We start from the raw sequence: 23,123 nt of genomic DNA, 5'->3' as shown, positions 1-23,123 counted from the left end.
GGATCCGTTGATGATATTCTTTGATGTTCAGATCTTGGTAGATGTGTGCAAAATTAAATAAATTGGAAGTGAATGTGATTATTCCATAACTTCTATTGGGAAATACGCAGGCGTCACATGTATTTAATTACGCAAAAATAGAAAGCACCGACTTTAATTTCGGCGATGTTCCAAATTTCCCTTCGCTGCCTTTGGCATCGTCATCATTATCACGAGACTTTCGCCATGGCCAATGCGTCCACTGGAGGCTTGTTGACGAAGCATGAACCGTTTCGGAAATGGGAAGGTTGTTGTTGGGCGTGGGAACACTGCGCAGAACGCTTGTGCGCAGCCGCACGGTTCTTTGTTGAGTTGCATTGTGGGACATAACAGCTCGGTCGATCCGCCATGATGGACGTTTTAACAAAGACCGAGAAGGCAAAATTCGGTGGATTACCGCGATGCTATGGAGAGATTTGAAGGGCCGGAGCGCGGAGTTACGGCTCTGAATAGGTGTCGTACACCTATCAGACTTACAGGAATTACTTATATTCTGAGAAAAGTGGGATTTTGGACGTAGAAATAGACTAGGGTTGGAACAAAAACGGCCATGAGTAAGCTGTCTTTCAGGGCTCGGGCGCTGGACGCCACGAAGTCTATGCCGATATATCGAAAGCATGAGGTTTCCGATCTTCCAGACTACTCTGTTCTTAATCGAGCAGTGCCTCAAATGCCCACAGGAATGGAAAAAGAGGAGGAATCGGTAAGTTCAAAATTATGAATTCAGCCGCCATTACCAGAAAACGGGTTAAAATTTGTGACCGCTAGATGATGCTACAGAGGCGTGTTTTATACAAGAGCGGGAACCTGTTTCTTCTATCCATTTGTTTACAATAAAAGATATGTGTGGGATTTTCCCCAATTCTACACTATTTTTCCTTGTGATTACCAACATTTATAAAAATTGCAATAAAACCATAAAAAGCATTCCTGACAGATAAACAACGTTAATGGCATGATTAATGCTTTGACCAACCTCGGTAAAACAAAAATAAGCAAATGAAATTGAAAATATCTATTTAAACAATAAATAAGCTGTCATAAAATGTCAAATTACCGGGTCTAGTATAGTTTAGTACCACAGGTACTTCCAGTTGGCGTATCAAAAAGAATTTGGCATATGTTATTCCTAACCCCCATCTGACTATGCCATCCAAAAATTATGCCAATACGACGTCACAAACACGACATAAACACGTCATAGAGATTGCCAAAGTATAATTACGATCACCCGAAATGGCATCTGCGCCGCCGATAACGAACTCGCTAACGCCGGCGATCTCTCTCCTATCGTGACGGAAAATGAAAGAAATAGCTTGCTCGATTTCGGGTGATTATCTGCGCGTTTTGAACGACCATCCGCTTATATTGGTGGGCCTTATTACGCCACTGTGACGTCGAAATGACATAATTTTTCGGTGACGTATTCAGGTGGGGGTTAGGATTGGCATATGCAAAAATTGTTGAGCCAGGCCAACTAGAAGTGCATGTGGTACTAAACTATACCAGAACCAAATTACCTTCTTATTAACATAAAAAAACCAAGCTGTAGTTAGAAAATCACGACCCAAACATTCTACACTAAATTCATTAATGTGAATAATCATATCTAACAAGTCACACAAAATTTACGGGTCTCCTGAATTAGGCGCCCTCAAATACTTCTAGTGGGCATAGCATAACATTTTTATTAATATAATATTCTTAAACCCCACCAGAGTATGTCACCCAAAAATTACATCACTACGACGTCACAATCGCGTCATGAAGCTTGACAAAAAATAGCTACGATCATCTGAAATAGCATCTGTGCCGACTATAATGATATCACTAACGTCAGCGATCTCTATCTTATCGGTATGGTTTGGACGAGAAAACAACAGAAATAGCTTGCTCGATTTCGAATGATTGTCTACGCCAGGGTTTCCCAAACTGGGGTTCGGGTCCGAGACGACTACCCAGGAGGTCCGCAGCGGTATTAAGAGTCTGAAATATATATACAACGCATATTCACTGTTACATAGACATTAGTTAACGAGATAAAGACGATCCTCGCTTTCAACCTCTACGAGGTAGACAGTCACAGAGCTACATGGTTGGTAATAATTGACTGTATGTGTTATTGAGTTATCACCAGTCGAGAACCTGTGCCACTTTGCCAAGATCATTTGACAGTATGGCACACTATACAGGTGACATTGTCTCGTTCAGAGAAACCCATTTTACCAATGATCAGACATCCTTCCTTTGGGAGACGTCTGGACATTGTTGTCCCTCAATATCGGGGAAAATATAGTATAATGAAGTTGCGTGGCATTCGAGAGTTTTTAGCAAAACTCGGCACTTTCGGTCATGTGACGGCTGCGAATAATTTAGATTAATATTGAGACAAGCATGGCGCGGTATAACGCATCTGATGTGGTGCCAGACGCCCCTCGTTTGTCAGACACATCGAGTGTTTGTTTTATTGCACCAATTGGAGGGAAATTCTTAGAATTTGGATAGTGTGTTGTACTGTTTGAGCCCTGTTGCTGCAGGAATGAGGCGTTAAAACCCAGTTAATTGTGTGAGACTATCCAAGTACACAGCATCAAATTAGCCCCATTACTTCCACATTTTCGATAAGTACCGACAGTCCGAATATAGAGGTGCAATTATCGATTTGCCCTTAGCCTACGAATATTTAACGTTAGTATGTATGAATCAGACCTTCAGGAATTTTATTTTGTCAAAACATATGTAAAACTGTATAGAATCGCTGCCGTAGAGTCGGGCCTACAAGTTTTCTCGTCACAAATTGATCCGTCACATCAATGTCATTTGTGTTGTTGTGTTCTGAATCCAGATGAAACATTATTCTTCCTCGTTGGTTAGGCATATAAATTAATACGCATAGGATGGGAGTCCGTAAAAAATAAGATTCACGAACAGGGGTGCGCGGCCCAAAAAGTTCTCTGGAAAACTCTGATCTACGCGACCATACGTACACTTTGGAGGGCTGTATTATGTAACTGCGTCATCGCAGTGATGTAAATTTCAGATGATGTAGTCAGATGGGGGTTAGGAATGACATATGTAAAAATTGTTGAGTCAAGTTAACTAAAAGTACTTGAGGCGTGTGCTACAGGAGACTCAAATTTACCTATAGCATTGAGAAAATATGGTCAAAAAATATGACCTGGGAAAGAGCTTGACCGATGTCACGAAATGCAAGCCATTCAGTAGGCACAGTTCTCTAATTGATGTCCTGACATTTGGTTCAATAAAACAAACACTCTTTTTGTCTCCGAAACGAGGACGTCTGGCACAACAGCAGATGAGTCAGATCTCATCAAATGTGTCTCGATAGTAATTTAAATAGATTGTGACGTTTGTGACAGCAGTCATGTGACTAAAATTGTGTTTTTTTTTTGCTAAAAACTCTTGAATGCTACAGTAAATATTTTTCTCGTATGTGATTATATTTTTTTAATAATCCAATGGTGACATTTTCAGTTTATTGCGCAGTGCCAGTTTTTGCTGTTTGAGGCCCAGACTGTCTTGTAAGGGAGGGGTTTGCTCTCACTGGTATAATTGATGTTTTTAATGTGGAGGGTATTCTTGGAATCGGAAAACTGTTCCCTACTGTCATTGTACACCGGCTCTCAGCAATTCTTGTATCTGCTATTGCGACCTAATTTCCATGGGCGTTCATTCACATTTGACTACATATTTACCGGTTTGGATTTTATAGCTACGTCTACACTTAACACCATAAATATGGGTAAAATTATTTATTAACCGGAACATCCCAACCGGTGCTTTGACGCAAGGGTCTTGTCTCGCAAAATTATGGTGACGATGCGTATTTTTGCATAGGTCGAAAGTCAGTTAATTGACACAAACAGAAACGGAACAGTAATTATGTTTTTAAATAAAAAATACTATCTCCCATTTGGCATGGAACATACTACTCAGTTGAAAATTGAGTAGGTGAGATTTGAACAAAACGCGCCTGTCAGTAATTTTCATATCGCACGATACAGACTTTTTTACATCACCTTCTTGTTTGGCATTATTTAAGCAGTTAAGGCGTTTATCTTGCAATATTTGCTAGTCAAACATTTATTTTGGGCATTATTTAAGCAGTTTGCAGCACATGCAGACGTATTTGTACTACATTAATTTATTTCAGTATTTCAAAAAGCAAAGTATTAAAAATATCATTATCACAAGCATGCCATACTATTTTCCTTCCCAATGAATGATGTGTTTGTTTACTGTTTTGCCCAAATTGAGTATGATCGATTTTTACTGGCTGGAAAAATTGGCTTGATATTTCATCCCAAACAGGAGTGAGTCTGTGTTTGAATATAAAGGTATAATATTTCGACAAACTTTTTCTTTTGCTTTCTTTTTTTAATGGTTTCGCATGGTTTTCAAATTTTAAAAGTAGACTTTGAACCTCAAATAATGCAGATTTATGTTGAAAACATTTTTAAATTAATATTAGAAATTGAATATTAATATTAATAAAAAAAGCTGAATAAGTTTTCTTTTTTTTATAAAGTATAAGGAAATCTTTTTGGTAACTCTGTCTATCAGGGTAAGCTTGGCTTCATGCTCTATCTGTTATTATAGACCTAAAAATCCAGCTCAGTCAGGGGCGCAGCCAGCAGGGAGGATTCTTGTGGGTGTTTGTAGCCCCCATTTGACAATGGAGTGTTGAGTGTTCAACCTTTTTGCTCAGAACAAACAACTTTGTTTTCTGTTCTGTAGTTCTGTATGTCATCACCTTAACACGCAATAGCGGCACCAGACATACAATCGTTTTCAAGATCTGTTAGTTGGCGAATTGCATCTTTGCCACACTGTTTGAATTTTATATTGAATGTACCCCCATACCCTAAAAGAATCCTGGCTGCTTTTTTGTACACTAGCTCAGGGGTTCTCAAACTTTTGATGTTGCGGAGCCCTTGAAAAGGTTGACTATTATTCACGGAGCCCCAAAATAAATGTTAAAATTGTTACTTTCTGATTAATATTCCTGAGTAAGTTAAACGTACTTCACTCAATTTAAATACTAAACACTTTTAATAGGGTTAATACAAGTCATAAATAAATCTAAATTTCAAAGATAAATTGTATCTTTGTAAATTGAATCTTCTCCCTTTTGACATTTTTGGAAGACTTAAAAGGCTGCTAATAACGTGCGCGATTGCATTTTGTTACAATCGCCGATTGTTTTCGTCAGCATGGCGTGTTTTGAACCTCAAACATCTTTACGCCGGTGTTTATTCTCCCTAAATAAAAAATTTCCTTCGGCATATGCATGTATTGTTCCACAATGACGACGATAATTGCTTTTTCTTTCTCGTGGGGAATTATGAGTTCAATGTGAAAAACATGTTACCATATTATAATCATCGGCGACGAAATGCTAAAAATAATAGTTAATAAAGAGGTAAATCTGCAATTTAAATTTCTTGATTAAAAAGCGGCCTTCTAAAATATTAGAACTAAAACTTAAAATGGAAGATAACACTATAAGTTTTGTTTCAGCAGAATCACGTCAGAATAAAAACGCTGTTATAGACATCGAAAATCAGAAAATTTTGTGTTTTGTTAGGTTTTCGGTTATTCATCGTAGTAACTGCGAAACTGAAACACAGTCATTTAATTATGCGTGCGATGTACCATTTTTCCTTTCTGAAACTACCGACAGAGCCGCATGCACTAAAATGAATTTCTATCGTTCGTATTTTGCCAAGACCTTGTGATTTTTCAAACGGCGACATCTTGCTTAAAAATAATCTCGAGTGCGAAAGAACAAATAAAGTTTAACAAATCCCAAGATCGCAAAAATACGACTCTATTTTATTTATAGTTAGCAGTTTATCACGCAGTTTATGTTGTTTTAGACTAGTATTTTATCATTTTAGTAATCCTAATAGTAATTTCGAATCGAATGTGAGTAACGATGAGCACAATTAAATTATTACGACAAGACCCTTTAGATGCTCGCATCGGTCATGAATTGAATATTTTACGCAACAGAGATCTCGTTATCCGTTTTTTTTGAATCGTCAAAAATGTTGCGCGTAAATTTCCGATTTCAATTTTGAACCTCCTCCCTCTTAAGAATCCTGGCTGCGCTCCTGCTTATAAATAATGTCATTTTTTAATTCCGCCCCTTTGCCATATTTCGAGGCTATATTTGTCAAATTTCGTCAAAGCTAGTATTGCTTCTAGGAACAGTTTTAAATTAGCCAAGTCAGTATTTTGAAAAGTAATCGAATAGCTCGCGGAGCCCCTGGGTTACTCTCGCGGAGCCCTGGGGCTTCGTACGGAGCACTTTGAGAACCTATGCACTAGCTAACCAAATTGAATCACCGCTGTCTGGCACTCTGATCATAAACACTGCTTACTATTCATATTTTATTTTTAGGAACATCACTTACAGCGAGCTATATCTGCACAGCAAGTATACGGTGATAAGAAAGTAATGGTGATCCCGGTTCCTGAGGCAGAACTTGGCGTGGAATATTATAACAACATTTATAAGAAGCAATTTCGAGTTCCAAAGCAATATATACACAATCAAGGTATTTGTTGGTTTTTTTCCATTAGGTTTTTTCAGAGGAGTTTCATTTCACTAGTCCTTGTCTAATAGTAAATAGATAGAATCAACTGCTGATACGTAATTCACAAATCTTTTGATGGATAGAATTTGTGTGGCGTTAATTACTACAAAATAAATCATAGAGTAAATAAATGGCGGCGTTGTGTTTTTGCCAGAACATTAGCTCTTGCTTACTCTCCTACTCCAATCCACACAGCTTGTTTTCATATTTTGTTCCGCCGTTGTGTAAATATATTTGTATTTGGTCATGGTTAATGATCCACCGTTCATGTTTGATGTCTGGTGCTGTGATATACAAGTCGTAATCCCATTCATAAAATTTTGAACTAGATTTGTTGAGTTAGCTATCTTCCACAAAGAGGAAGTTAATATTTGAAAAGATTTTATTTTCCAGTCTGTAAATATTAGTATTGTCAAGCATTTTTTCTCTGTAGCTAAATATTTTTCTAATGATAAAACGAATATTATAATATTATGGTAGATCCCATTTTCTACTTATACTCTGAATTTCATCCATCCATCCATCCATCATAATATCTAATGTGACATGGAATACCTTTCGTGTTTACATATTATTTTAGAACAAGTAAAATTTTTTTTAATAACACACAAAATGGTAAATTTTAGAAAAATAATTTTTTTAAAATGTCCCAACTTCAAATTGTTTGACTATCCGGAATTGCAGCGAAATCTGAATAAAATTTAGTTTAGTTGTATCAAGTCAATTCTTTTCAATGTATATATTTGTGATTCCAAACTCAAAGGGATTTGCAAAGCAATAGAGTAATATTCAATTATATGGGCATTTAGATCATGCATCGGTACTGCTAACTTGAGATGTACCGATGTATCGGTATCGGCAATATCGGCCATTTTTTCGGTATCGGCCAAGTATCGGTTAGAATAAGGCCGATATTTCCGATATATTTATCTTTTTGATATGATCCAGAATGTTTTAAAAGATAAGTTGGAATACTACTTTTGAATTTATTTTTTGTCTGGAGAGATCGTGAGCTATGAGCCATACATGTCCCCACCCCTGCGAGAGAATAGGATGCACGTGTTTTTAGCTATTTATCAGCCAAACTAGCTCGACTAATTTGGCTATTTTCGCTGTCAACTTTTTATATTGACATCCATAATATTACATAGTAATTATAAAAAAATGTATCAACACAGCACATAACAAAAAGCATACAGTGGAATTGGGGTCCTTATTAACGGCACATGGACTTTTGGCACGGGTATAAATTCTAACTGATTGTCGTCAAGTACGAGTGTCATTTAGTCCGTCGACATCGATAAACTAAATTCCGACACAATTATCCCTCTACGCATGTATTAATTTTATTTTTGTTTAACTACACAATATCTTTATAGATATATTGACATGACCGCCTAGCCCTAGACTGTCTCAAAATATATGATGACAATTTTATAATAATATAAAATAGTGTAGTGGAAAAACATCCTCGACGGTTATAGGTAGGCCTTCTTTTGGTCGGTGCTGATTGATATTCTTTCATGTTGGCTTCGACTTATTGCGTCGACGATTTCGATTAGCCACGAAATAAAATATTTGTTATTTATTTAATTTGAACGTAGGACGGCGCCGCTAGAATGTGTGGGTGATATTCGATATTCTTTTACACACGAATAACGATATTCGAAGGTCGCGATATTAACATTAAATTCAAATTGGACATCCCGGCTTATGAGTTTTCTAATTAAACACCGAGATTACTAGCTTTACTGTACAATGTATCTTAATCAGTTAAAGCATATGTATACCAAACATTAATTTCATATTATGTAATATATCTTTTTTTTTCGATCTGAAATAATGTGTACTATGAACAGCGTTCAAAAACCATTGTTTTAACCCGCCTGCCTTACACAGCACACCTAATTAAGTAACAATTACATAGTATCGGTAATATCGGCCTTATTGTAGTATCGGCGTATCGGTATCGGCGTTTTTAGCTGGTATCGGATCGGTATCGGCGACAAAAGTGGTATCGGTACATCTCTACTGCTAACTAGACCTCGGCTGAGCACAGAGTTGGTGAAATTGGTGGAACATGATGGAATAAAGTGTTCCCATATGTCCCCAACTATTCAAAAAATCACTTTCTGTCTATCAAATTACAGCAAAAAAAAACAAATTAGTCCATGTCACATTTTTTTTTGATATTCTCTCATTATGAACACGGGTTCATCTTTTGGTCTGAGTTTCAAACCTGTATCTGTTTTAGTTTTGATTATTGATAAGTGCCTTATGACCAGTTTTAGGTTCGGCTGTTACAACCGAACTATTACGAAAATGTAATTAACTCAGAACCTTAAAATGTGACATGATCTAATTTGGTTGTACTCCATTGTCCGTATTCTTACCTTTCAATCTCTTTATCTGTTCAGCACAAGCCCTTAACTCCATTATGGAGCAAGAGAAACCAGACTATGACATGGACAGTGAAGATGAGCGATGGGTGAAAGACACAAACAAAAGAACTGGATTGGATATTTCGGAGATTCAGTTTGAAGAAATGATTGACAGATTGGAGAAGTCGTGTGGAAATCAGGTTTGTTACAGCCAAGTAGAATTAGGATTACATAGTATGCTATTCGATATTCTTCATTTGGCATATGATATTAAGAGAAATGAGACTGTTTGCTAGAAATTATGTAAAAATATAAAACACAGAAAAAAGTAATGAAAAAATGAATCCCATCGTATTCTGAATAACGCATGCTTAATTGAGGTTGAAATATTCTTAAATCGATTATAATATAAAAACGTAATTTGGAAATGTAGAAAATTCCGTCGATTGTGTACTATTTTCAAGCTATCAGTATTGGTAATGGCAAGTTTGAGGTGAAATTATTCTTGAACCGGAATATTAATTATTTAATCCATTTAGCAGTTGTGTTCGCAAACAATTACGTTTTATGTGTTATGTAAAAATTTTGAGCTTTTCTTTTTTAGCAATCATGCAAAAATTTCTTTTCTAGGTTGTCACTCTTCAAGAAGCCAAACTTTTATTAAAAGAAGACGATGATTTGATTAAAGCTGTTTATGATTACTGGCTGCAGAAAAGAGCAAAACCAGCTGGAGGAGCAGTAACGTTTCATGTAAGTTTGAGACTGCGAACGAATTTCAACACTCCACAATTTTCAACAGCATGAATTTCCTAAATTTCTAAAATCAGTTATTTTTTGCTCAAGTCTAGATTTTAAGTTTTGCATTTTGAATTTTGGCCATAAATTGTGAATGATTCTAACTTGATTTGGTATACGAGTTTTTAATAGGACATATGATGATATTTGAAATGTTTTAATAATACTTTGAAATGGATTGTAACTTGTAAGTCTATTCTTTAAATATCCATATGAGATGTGAGCTTCATTATTGCTACTAGATCGGGGTGGTCTAAGGTTGTCGCCTTCGCGGACAACAAAATTATTTTTGCATTGTTCGCAGGCCACAATAGTGTCAGAAATAGATAAACAAGGCAATACGAAACAAACACTTTATTGTGCAAACAATTTATCATTATTCGTCATTTACCAAGCTAAAACATGCAAAATACACCAGAAAAATCACCGAAACATGCAAAAGTTTTTCTATATTTATGTTTATTATAAGATTCAAACTATTCACAACGGAGAAAGTAGAATTTTTTGTAATACTGTTTATGCTGGTTGCAAAAATTCACCGGAAGGAATTATATTCTCAGGCCATAACATTGATATTTATTTATTATACCTGTTTGAATATTTATTCCCGATCAAAAAGATACAAAGCCGGTGAATCTTTCAAAGAGATTTTCTGATTAATTTTATGACGAAACAACATCAAATGCGATTTTTTGATTACCCTTCAGCAAAGGCGACTCGGGCCACAGATAATGAAGCGGCGGGCCACATGTGGCCCGCGGGCCTGGGTTCGGACCACCCTGTACTAGATGATATTTGGACAGAGCCGTGTTTTTAGCTTTTCTATGATTTCATGTAGGTTCGGCAGGAGAGAAGGGATGGATCATCTAGTGGAGATTCTTATGTTGCTTTTCGTCGAAGAACTGAGAAAATGCAAACAAGAAAGGTGATTTTTCTCTTACCGTTATTTGTTTTCACAAAATAATTATATATACATAATTAGGCCAGTTTCTATGCTCCGTGCCATATTAGGCAATATACGGATTACGATGTGATTTAATTTCGATATTTGGGGATCCAACTGTTTTGTTGTCGGACATAACTGTTTTAATATCGAATCTGTGTGTTTCAAAGGGTGTTTGTAAACCTTGATATTATTGCGGCAGGATTGCATCATGTATATTGATTTCTTGAGTCGTACCCTACGCTCAAAATTTTGACAGACTATACATGCTGTGCTGTAAAAGTTCCGGTCTTTCGAAAAACTTAGCAGCTAACTGCTTAGTTTTGTTCAGAGTGAAGACATGATTCGTCTTTCACGAGAAATTTTTGAATAGATAAATAATAAATATTTAACCAATTTAAATATCTCATAGAATCGTAAGAATGATGAAGCCTCGTATGAAAAGATGTTGAAGTTAAGAAGAGATTTGAGTAGAGCTGTAACGATATTAGAAATGATAAAGCGACGAGAGAAAGGAAAATGGGAATTACTTCATCTTACACTGGAAATCGCTGAGAAAAGGTAAACATTTTTACATGCTTTCTATTATTACTTGCTATCTTGTGTGTAATAGTGTGATGCTCCATGAAACAACGATAGTGAAAACGTTCCAAAATGTAAGACTATTATTTTTTGAAATCTTTTCACTAAAAAGGATTTATTATCTATTAGTTCCAATGCTTTACTCTTCCTTTAGATTAGGTTAGGATTTTAATATTTTTTTTTGTGGAGCGAAAACGAATAAGAAAACTTGTTCATATGCCCAACCACCGATCTAGTTATACAGTAGTTAACCATTTATTCATGTCTGATTCATGGACTAAACATTTTACATGGACTATACATTTTATTGTTACTATTAATATGTCCTCCACTTGAATTTTTTTCCATCTTGAGCACACAGTTTTACCTCATAACTGAAATTGCTTCGTTGTTCAGGTATCAGATGAAAGACTGGGATGGTAAAAGTTTGAAGATGGCAAAGAGAGAAGTAGCCGTTGGATCTGGCAATTTGAAAGCCATAAACCGAACCAAACATCTTTCTGGAAATAAATCTGCATTGGGTCTTGCTGGAACTTCTGCTTCTAAACAAAGAGTTAAATCAGATCTTGAGAGGTTGGTTTGAAGATTTTGTAATACATCTATAAATATATTTTTACCAAAGAGTGGATAAATATTGAAAATGGGAGTTCAGAAGTTCAGTATTTTCACCTTGCTTTATTGGTATCATGGAAATTACCATCTTTTCAACTTCAATTCCAGAAGATTCGATCATTTATATTAATAAGTTTCAAATATTGGCGGATAGAACTAAATTTATTAAGAAATGGATTGATGTTTTGCAATGTACACAAAATTGTCGAGCAATGCCTTAGTACGTGCAGTTTTGGAATCACTGACATAAGTTTCATCAGTAGTTTCAGTAATGTTTATTAAGACTTGCACAATAAAATCTTTTCAACGAATAACATCATCTCTTATTTTCAAACCGAACAGAAAAGAAAAACGACGATCTAAAAAGAACAAGCATGACAGACTACGGTTACCTTCAGCATCTGTTGCAAGTTCTATATCTTCATCAACAAACCAACCTGTTGCTGCAGGCTCAGGTTCACTCACATCCAATGTCCTTCGCCCATCCCCACACAAGGTAAATCTTTTTCAATTATTGATAAAATTCGTTATCTATGTAGTTATAATGCAAAAACGCTCAGAACTTCTTGTAAAAATCTTTCGAATTTAAATATTCTCCTGCCTTGAAACAATTTTATTTCAGTTTCCTAAAAAATATTAGTGGGTGAATTTATAGCAGAATTTCCCTCTTTATGTGGAACATAAGTCGTGGCCATGCTAATTAGAAATTATTTTGGTCATCAATTCTGCAGTGAAATTTCCACATAATATTCCATACATATCGCAGAAGCGACACTGATGCGTTGGGTGATGCATCAAACTAATCATTAGGAATTCGCGTGTCGTCAAGCCTGTGATTACCCTGCGTGGGTTTGCAGGTTTGAATCCTGTGGGGCATAATTATGTGTGATAAGATTTCTGATCTCCGTAGGGTGGTTCACATACCCGCGTACGGCTTCCACGTTGGTTACGGCTTACTCCTCCATCAAGTCCATGCATCTGAAACGAATACTGACTAAACTAATGCCATACCTGACATGACTGCTAACCGAACAAGAGCTCGTTTTACACTGTATAATCAAGCCGTCTTCTCGGCTTTTCTCCCATGGATAAAAATGACATCTTATCCCTAACCATTCATCATATTACTTCACTGACTTCAATACATTTTCATTGCTACATTTTTAGCCTTCTCAACACCCTCCAGCACACGGTTCTACACCTAAGTCACCTGGTTCTACTTTCACATATGAGCATGTGTTCGATACTATGAGACAATATGAGTTTCACTCAAGCGATGAAGATACCGCCAGACCAAAGAGTCCGGTAAGAATCACAAAGTTGTCATCTTTTCATTATTTAGTGAGATAACATAATTAAAAATTGGAGCTATGCAAGAAATTTCCTTGCTCTATGCCCCTTTACGTATAATGCATGGATGCTTTTGCACGATTCTGGATTCGAATAGATTAATGAGATAAACCAAGAAAACGAATAATGTTACAATATTTCTTGCCTTAAAACTATCTCTAATGCATTGATACTAAAATTTCTCATTGTCTTCCAGACTTCTGGGTCAGTAGCACCATCATCTGTTGCTGATGAGAGAAAGAAAAATCCTGATGGATTATATGCTTTCAGAAGAAAACCGGGATGCAAATATAATGCAGTAAGTACTTTTCATTTAATTTTTGTGCCATTTGCTTGCGATACGTTCAATTTTGTGCTCTGGCTTTTGTACATTTCAAATAGTTTATAATGTATGCATATATACGCATTACAATAATACTAAATAAATTAAAAAAAAATAATGTAAAATTAATTCCTTAAAAATTCAAATTCCTTCGGGGAGGAAATCTCTCTTAAGGTGAAACGTTTTCCCAGGAAAACAGTTGCATGATATCCAATTGCCATCCCACTCTGTTGAACGAAAGCTAATAATAGGTTCTGAATGCAATTGATGTAGATTGATGATGCAAATGTCTATATTTTTAGCCCAGGGATGAATTATCGGGTGATCACTGGCCTTGGATGACCGAAGATCGACACCGTTATTCTTTAACCACTTTAACTATGCCTGAAAAATGTATGGGATTCTGTCGTCGAAGGTGGGTCTTCTCTTTGTTATATAAAGATAATGTTAAGCAGTATACTTATTATTATATAACCTTCAATATTCCTAATGGGTATTGAGATTCGAAAAATTAGCAAGATCTTGTGACTGGCATACTAGAATCCTGTGCGTAATCTCAACTATAAGTGTATGGGCTGATCATTTTGCATTAAGTTTTGCCAGGTTTACTTAAACTTTGGTTGGATGATTAATGAATTTATTATTTTCAAATCATTGCCAGTTATACAATTCCAGTTTTATTCATCATTACTTTGCATACATATTTATAAAATTTTTCATGAAAATGTTATTTTTTTAGTTACCCTGAATTGACAATAAATTGAAGATAAAAATGTAAATTATTGTTGTAAACAGAGTTGGTCGTGGAGGCAGAGTAATGCTTGATAGAGCTTATACACCTTGGAATAAACAATTATCAGAAATTGATCTTCATCCAGAAGCAAATCATCTACCTCACAAACCAAATCTACAGGAACTTTTAGAAGGTTAGCATTTTTTTAAGCAGACTTGGGTTTTACACATAACTGTTGGTCAGTTACGGCTTCCTCCATCATCAAGTCCATGTCTCTGAAAAAATAACTTGCTCACTAATCTCGTACCCAACATATACATATAAAGTGGACAAGAGGCCGTAGTACACCCTATGGTGAAGTTGTCTTGTCATCTTTCCTTTCGTCCAGGATAAATATATAAATCCTAGCATATCCAGACTGTTTGTGCTTTCCCCAAGTCTTGCATTAAAATTTTTACTGTTATGCACAGTGAATTAATTAATCTACTTATCCGTTGACATCTTGAAATAAATATTTTTGAATATGGAATAATGAGTAAACTTGAAATTGGATAATTTTCAGATACAGAAGTCAATACATATTTAATGAGTTTTAATTTGGAAATGCATGAAAGATATAAACAATGATTCCAAATTTTCAGAAATGGTCCTTAGGTCATATTATTAGACTTCAATTGCTTAAAATGAAACTATACAAAATCATTCTGAAATTTAGGAATTCAAATAATCAATATATGGACATCTCTGCTAGCAGCTAATTATTTTCAGTTTTATAGCCTTGTAGCCTGATTTCATAAATCTTAGTGTCCATCTGTTATCTATACTATGAATTTATAGCAATTTTAGCCTATAGTCTGCTTAAAAAAATTTGTATATTTATCCATTTTTATTAATCTCTCTTTTCTAATTTCAGAAATTAAACACGGACGATGGAGGAGGTACAGGCCGTACGATCCTCTATCACATAAAGCTCATAAATTAAAATTACAACAAGAGCAACAAGACAATCGTAAATTATCTGATTTAAAACCGTTTGGTCATTCCTCAACTTCGCCAATGATGACTCCTGTCAAACAACATTCCTCTTCTAAGAAAGGTAGGAGTTTTCGAATATTTTCATTGCGATTCAAAAATTTGTTTCATTCATCTGATTACCTGAATCAAATAGAATAATCATCTTTACTCTGGCTATCGTATCTTCGCATTATACGCATACAGATCCACTATCACATAGAGCAAGGAATGTGGTACTGTGTAACCTCAACTGATAGTTCTGTTTATTTGTATATCTATTCATATATTTGCTAATAAGCTATTAACTAATTCCTTACACTGGATTCTTTCTGCTTCCCTAGTTTTCTGTTTGTTGGAATGTCATATTCATAACAATGCCTGAAAAAACTTGATCTTTTCAAGTTTGGATTTTGCTTCAACTAAATTGTTCCAAAATGTTAAATATTCAAATCATTCAAATTAACATATATTCAATATTTTGAATTCCTAATTTTGGGAACACTCTAAAATATATATCTGAAAAATCATCATTTTGAGTAATTGAAGTTTCACTGTGTGATTAAAAAGGCTTTTTGAAATTTCGAAAAAATAGAGAAACAGTGTTCATCTTCGCTTTCCCTCGTTTTCTAAATTTAGGAGTATTCCTTGCTTTTTACGTGCACTTTGTTGATTGTGACCCAATTTAAAATACATTGAATATTCCATCGTCGAAAATATCATTTTAGAATGTATTCAAAATAATCCGTTTTTGGCCATATCTTCAACTATTTATTTTTCACCTGATTTTATTATTAATACATACATCACAGCGACCAAGTCTCAACCTGTGGATTCATCGGATTCCGAAACTATTGATATTATGACAACAGATGAAAATATACGAACAGGTTTCTATATTTGGTTATATATTATTTGCAGTGTATTTAGCTCCAACCCTTCTTTGTTGACAATAACGCTACACAATTTATAAACCGCTATAAATTTCTTCATAAACAGATTTGATTGGCTCTAATTGCTTTCTAATTGGGCATTTTTGGAAGTTTATGAAATTCAAAACTTTTTTGGCACTTTTCATAAATACTTGTATTGCGTATAACAGTCACTTTACTCTCCTGGCTCCCACAAGATATAAAATAATTTTGGAATTTAGAAGTTAATAGTATTTAATTTTTTAAAACAAGCCTTCTGTTTTTCAGATTTACTTCATAAAAGGCTTCTACAGAAGTCCCCACACAAGTAAGTTTCAAGTTTTTTTGTCATTCTTCCATTTGGAGACAGACTTTAGAATAGAAATTAGATATAAATTTACTGTATATCATTGCCATTTGGTATAGTATGCACAATCTATCTAACATTTGTTGAAGACTAACATACCATTGTTTCATTTAGGTCGTCACCTCAGAAACATAGGACCACACCTCACAAACGTGTACTAGGTATGTATCGTAGTTGATTAGATTAGCTCGTAGTACTTTTGAGTGAGTATCTTATGGTGGGTATTATTAAATTTGAATATTATTAAATGTGTTCCCAATGTTTATTTGTAACATATATATAACTCTTCTGCATAAGTGAACACTTTTTTGAGTTAGTTTTGGTTGATCATACCTTATATAGGCAATTTTATACATAATATACTCAGTTGTATGTAAATGATTTTCTGTAAAGTCAAATTTTGGACATACTTTTTTTTCTTTGTTTAGTACCCAGTTGGCAATTGGACAAACCATCTGCTTTATTTGCCGTGTCAGCATTAATGACATCAGGTATGTAATTATACCTGCTAAACAATTTTTTTTCGTCCTAAATTTGACCCTCGACTAAATTTGACCCTATCTGATTCTCAATTTTTTTTTTTAGTTTTTTAAGTTCGAAATTTTTATTAATAGTTCTCTTTTAATTTTTCAGATTCTCCAAATAAACAAAGAGTAAAAGCTGGGAAGCAGCTTAAATTAAATGTCGTATCCGCAAGTTCACCTAGCACCTCAAACGGAATGCCTGCTCGTCAGACTCCAGTGGCTATGACTCTGATTGGTGGATTACCAGTAACTTCGCCTGGAAAATACGTCACAAACTTAACATCGGCGCTCGATAAATCTTCACCAAAAGTTAAAAAACCGAAAACTATCAGTAAATTCACAATAGATCATACGAAACTGTTTGGAGTGAAAGGCAATGAAAAAATGCACGCCACTCTCATGCCTGTTTCCAGTTTACACGCTAAATCAACGACAAGTACATCTGTAACTCTCACTGTCACTGGACCAACGTCAAAATCCTTAACAACGTTTTGTGGGTCTTCGACTTCAGGCGGAGTAGTTTCATTAACAATGGCCCAACCTCACTCGAGTATTGGATTAAACAAAAACTCAAATCAAAGTGGAATGACGCTTGATGGTTTGACCAATGCAACGGCATTGCAAAAATCAACAACTATGCCCGTTGTTATGGCAACCTTGAGAATAGGGAATTCAGTAACTAGTAGCAGTGCTATGGTGAATAGTAATTCAGATTCTCATCCCCTCCTGGCAAGCTCTTACACAATCAACAGCCAAGGTACAAACTCCGGTGATAACTCAAACGGTGCAACCGGTACTGTATTCATTACACCAACGACACGTTTTGTAACTCCAACATCTAGAATCCATCAGTCGAAACATGCTGGGAATGAAATTCAGAATTCCAGTGTTCCATTGACTTTATCGACAGTTAATTCATCACTGATACATCCGCAATATAAAACCCAACTTTTGGGGCAACAGTCTTTAAACTTAGCGCTAACACCCTCGACACCGCAAAAACATGCTACATTGTCCCAACTTTCTATACCCAATAGCAGCGGACATGCTTCAGCAATTTTAATCGCTACTCCAGCTAGTGGTACATTAGCTTCGAGTCTGCCCCAACATGGCGCTCCTGGCCTGGAAAGTGGAACGGCTGGCGGAATAAATTTAAACCAGACAAAGACAGTCAGCATTAATGTTGCAAGAGTACAAACATCCGCGAGTGGCATGGGGCAGATTTTCACACTGCAACAACACCCTGATGGAAACGTTGGGACACTGACTGCTTCCCAAGCCTCGCAACACACTGGATCGGCTTGGGTAACGTCAGGTTCTGGTCCAAATATCCTCAAACTCGGTCCAGCAGGTGTAGCAACGGGAATACAAATCCATCCTGTTAATCAAGGGTTTAAAATGGGGACGACCAATAAATCGTTGACCGTTATTTCAAAACGACCTCGTGGACAACAACCTACAGTAGGAGTAACTCGAACGATTAATATAGCGAATTCAAAGCAAGCTACTTCTCTTATCAACAATGCTAATAATAAATCAGCCGTGGCTTTGCCACATATAGCTTTGGTTTCAGATAACAGAACTAATTCAACGCCAAAGTCATTGATATCAATAACACATCCACAGAAAAACAATGCTACTGGTATGCTTTCTGCCAAAAATGTTCCAATAGTTGAGCAGTCATGCGTAATAAATAAAGACGGAGGACAAACACCTGCCCCGTTGAATACGCAGACTGATAATATTGTAAATGACTCGCCGGGTTTAAACAGCAAAAGTAGTAAAAATAATCAACCAATGGAGGTTACGTAGTGATTCAATATTTTCATCATTATATATAGGTTATTAAATTTAGTCTTGGACAGTTATGAACAGTAGAAAGAGTGCATTCAATAAGTGTTATATATGGCCCGAACTTAATATATGCCAGTTTAGGAAGTGATAAAACAATAAGAATTTCTTAGTACAATTTTAAAGTACAATCTTATTTTGTCACTCGCACGTTTTCATTTACTTAATTATCCTCTCCAAATGGCTAAATATTCTAAATCTTGGAAATAATTTCTAATAGCAAATTTACTTGTGTTTGACGCTCTTTCTATGGTATTGGTTTGAAGTTCTACTTTTCAATTTTTTTTGCAATTGTTTTCTTTGATTTTTGCTCTTTTCCACATTTATTCTCGCGGCTCTTTTTTACATTTACTATTGACATCGCGATTTCTGTGTCATTTATTGTCAGTTTCATTTTTTTGCCAAATAATGTTCACGCTTTTTTTCTTCTCACATAAACATGTTTGTAGAAAACTATAATGTCGTATATGTAGATGGTATATTTTTTTCTTCTGAAAATGGGATTTGAGGGGTTAGGGTTCAATAAATGTGATAACTTACATAAAACTGACAAAAACTTGATAGATACAACCCAAATGTGCCATTCGTTTATGTTATCCATATGGACCGAAATATAATAGTAAAGTGGTATCATTGCAAAAAGGGAAAAGTTTATTTTAAATGTTGCTCAATAAATGCGAATTATTAAACCTTGTATATGTTCACGTTTTACATCTAGAATGTTACTTACTGGTGAGGGTTGTCAATAGTCCTGTTTCAATCTTCTGTACTGCAAGTACTCCAGATATGAATATTCATTATGCTTCATGTGAAAAGGAGTTACCACAGTAACCACATAATCCAAAATAAACTCGGGGCACATGAATGAATGGTTCATTGTTCGAATGCACAGCTGCAGAGTTTGATAAATATTCCATGCCAATTTTGAAATCAGGATTCGCTTCGAAAACTCTGCCAATGTGAAAACTTTATTTTTCTCCTGTTGAAAATTTCAACTCCCAGCGCTTTGAGATTTTGTAATCCTACAGCAATTCAGCGGACTTATTTTGGACACCCCGACCAGTATCTAACATATTCCGTCAATAATTTACTTTATAATCTGTCATTGTGAAAATCTTTTGATTTTACGTTGATATACTGGTAGTTAAAAGTGAAAATTTTTCATAAGGCATGGTATCTATTAGTTGGGGAAAACAGTTTATTTGAAATGCATTTGTATGGTGAGATTTAGGTCTGATACAATTGTTTGAAAAAAATCCTGATAGATGTCGAAAATTCTGCGCAAATAACAAAAAAGTTTGACATACTGCAATGAATTTTAGGATAGATTTTGTACTATTCAATAATGGACTCTAATCTATTTTTGTTTATTACCAAACTTTGAATTAGTGTGTGTATCGTCATTTCAATGTTTGTTCATGTGTGTGTGTGTACTCAAATTTTTAAATAGGATATTTCTTGGAAGGAAATTTGTCACAAAAGTTGATAAATGAATTAAATGTAGTTGAAAGTGATTTGTGGAAAACAGTTTTGTAAACCAGACTTTTCTCATACAAAGAATTAGTGAAAATATTGGAGCTGAAGTTGTCTCAAATTTTAAGCAATGGCTTTCTGTCACTGGCTGTTGCGTTGAACTTATGAGAGTTAAAAGTTTTTGTAATCACTTTGATTGTAATGTAAAAGCTAACAATAATCGGCGTTCCAGAAGTATGTGTAACAATATGGAGGTAACTAATTTTGTTCGCCTTCTTAACATCAAGTTGTGTAAAGGGACTAAAACCTATGGGCAGGAGGTATATTCACTTGGCTAACACAAACGGTCCCCGAACTCGTAAGAGAACTAAAATAAGAAAAATTGGAATTAAATTACGGCCTAAGTTGGTACACACACTACCCAATAATCAATTGATGTAGGCGTTCTTTGGAATGCTCAATTTGGTACATCTTACGGCAATAAATAAATAATATTATCTATTTGGCCAACATACTCAAGTGTTTCATGAAAGATATAATATTAGGTCTTGACTTTAACTGATTAAATTTTGTGTGTTCATCGTAATTAAAAATATATAACAACTTGATCTATTGGGATATTGAATCATGATTAAATTATGATCCTGTCAAATATAAAATCATCGGTACTCCTGAAGTATGTGAACCAAGATAGCGGACACCGGAACGAAGTATGTGTACCAGGTTAGGGTTAGGCCATAATTTCAGGTACAAATTCTATGGGAGTCACTTGGCTAGTCCCCGAACTCGTAATAGAACTAAAATAAGGAGAATTGGAATCAAATTATTGCCTAACCTGGTACACATACTACGTTTTGTTGTCCGCCACCTTGGTTCACATACTTCTGGAGTACCAAATCATCATTATATTGGAATTCAATTCATGAAAGCTATTTAATTATTATCAATGAATTCAGAATAGCCTGAATACTGACATATTTCCGAAAGCGTTCCAGGTTTTGGGATTTGGAACAGACAAATTATATCTATTTGTGTATATATCACACACTTACAACCAGTTTGTTTATTTTGTGCTTTATCATGTATTTGACAATTTCTGAAGGAATTTATTAGTAATAATGTTTAAGTTAGATGATAAATGTTTCATGTTTTGTGTGTCGATTGTTTATCAGATATTGTTCCTATCTCTACAAAATCCTGAAATATGGATGTTTATGTCCAGGGATGTCCAAATATTTTTTTGAATAATAAATCAGGCAAGAAATAGCATTTGTAGAAATTAGGAAAATGTACTGAAAGTGCCTCTATCTGGAGAGTAAATATATCATAATAATGATCATGAACAACATATTTTGGTAATGGTTTGTATCAAATTTATACATGGTCAGTTTTGTATTTGTTGGGGACGGGATAATTCATTTGGGTATGGTTATCATTGATAATGAAGACACACATTTGAAATTTGATGTTTCAGGCTTTCAATTTTGGTTTTAATTTGATTGTAAGTTATAAAATTAAGAGGTTAGCCACCATAAGGCTACTGACAATATTTATAAAACATTCTGTATTTTGCATAGGATGCTGTCTATGGCCGGTGGCGTTTGGACATTTTGAAATACCAAGTTCTGCCTGATCCGTAAAATTCTCAGGGTTTAGCAAAACAACTGTCACAAAATATGTTGGATTATGTTCGTATTGAAGACTTCTAGAATATTAAATAATTAAATCGGGGGGTTATGGACATCCCTGATGGAAAATAGTTTGCTGACTGTATTTTGGTTGTCAAATAAATAGCTTGATTTGGATTAAATTTTGATAGAATGTGTCTCTGGCAAAGATGCCTTGTGCAATCCTGGAAAACAGGTTCTGAAAGAATATACATTTGACTGAACTCAAAACAAAAATAATGGCAATGTTATCTTGCATGTCTTTGCAGCAGAATACTTTTTATGCGCATGTGATTATTATGATTCAATGTTTCTTCTCTTTTTTTTTCAAATGTGACATCAAACACGAATTTTCAATGCAACACGTTTTGTTGATATATGTCAGGCTTGTTGCCAGTGTGATCAAACAATGGAGACCAGAACACATCTGTAACATAATATATAGTCTAAATCAGGGGTTCCCAAGCTTTTTTCAGGACGACCCCAAAGACAACTTTCAAGTGTCCAGTGCGACCCCAGGTCAATATATACTTTATTCATGTAACTTTAGAGCTTCTTTCACTGGACTTTTGAGTTTGGTCATGTGGTGGTATTGAGTAAAATAAGCTAAAACCAAACAGTGCGAGGCGAGGTCCTGTTTTAGAGGAAGCCATGGTACAAACTGCAAAATTCAACATGATTTGTTAAATCCTAAATGTTTTGTACATCTATCCTCTACCATACCTCAGCGACCCCATAGCCTGTTTGCGACCCTACCTACTTTTCACTCCGACCCCAACACTACCCACCCCTGGTCTAGATGCTTGAACTGCCTCTGCTATTATGGTGCAAACTGTTGTGCTTAATAATAAGAGGATTTGCATAGTTATTGTCTGGTTAATATTTCATGTTGGTTATGGAATTAGTTGGTCGGAGCATGGGCTTGTTGGTGGAGGAAGC

General features: G+C 35.3%; 1 protein-coding gene across 2 annotated transcripts; it reads left to right on the top strand.

Moving 5' to 3' along the window:
* The first annotated feature begins 106 nt into the window (after positions 1 to 106).
* LOC120342247 (uncharacterized) lies at positions 107 to 22,546 on the top strand. Of its 2 annotated transcripts, XM_039411000.2 has the most exons (18): positions 107 to 742; positions 6,467 to 6,623; positions 9,080 to 9,243; positions 9,674 to 9,793; positions 10,677 to 10,763; positions 11,194 to 11,342; positions 11,760 to 11,936; positions 12,318 to 12,471; positions 13,143 to 13,280; positions 13,522 to 13,623; positions 13,950 to 14,062; positions 14,443 to 14,573; positions 15,294 to 15,476; positions 16,204 to 16,281; positions 16,591 to 16,630; positions 16,784 to 16,830; positions 17,098 to 17,160; positions 17,303 to 22,546. In XM_039411000.2, the coding sequence occupies exons 1-18, from the start codon at positions 590 to 592 to the stop codon at positions 19,003 to 19,005; spliced, it is 3,759 nt and encodes a 1,252-aa protein (XP_039266934.2). In that variant the 5' UTR covers positions 107 to 589; the 3' UTR covers positions 19,006 to 22,546. The 2 variants fall into 2 exon arrangements, with proteins under 2 accessions (XP_039266934.2, XP_039266935.2); XM_039411001.2 differs by lacking the exon at positions 17,098 to 17,160 and having other exon boundaries at positions 110 to 742.
* Positions 22,547 to 23,123: the final 577 nt, after the last annotated feature.

The sequence above is a fragment of the Styela clava genome, chromosome 3 (genome assembly GCF_964204865.1).
Source record: "Styela clava chromosome 3, kaStyClav1.hap1.2, whole genome shotgun sequence".
In the NCBI taxonomy this organism is placed as follows: domain Eukaryota; kingdom Metazoa; phylum Chordata; class Ascidiacea; order Stolidobranchia; family Styelidae; genus Styela; species Styela clava.
Note: the sequence above shows the minus strand (reverse complement) of the source record. Positions and strands in the feature narration are given on the sequence as shown.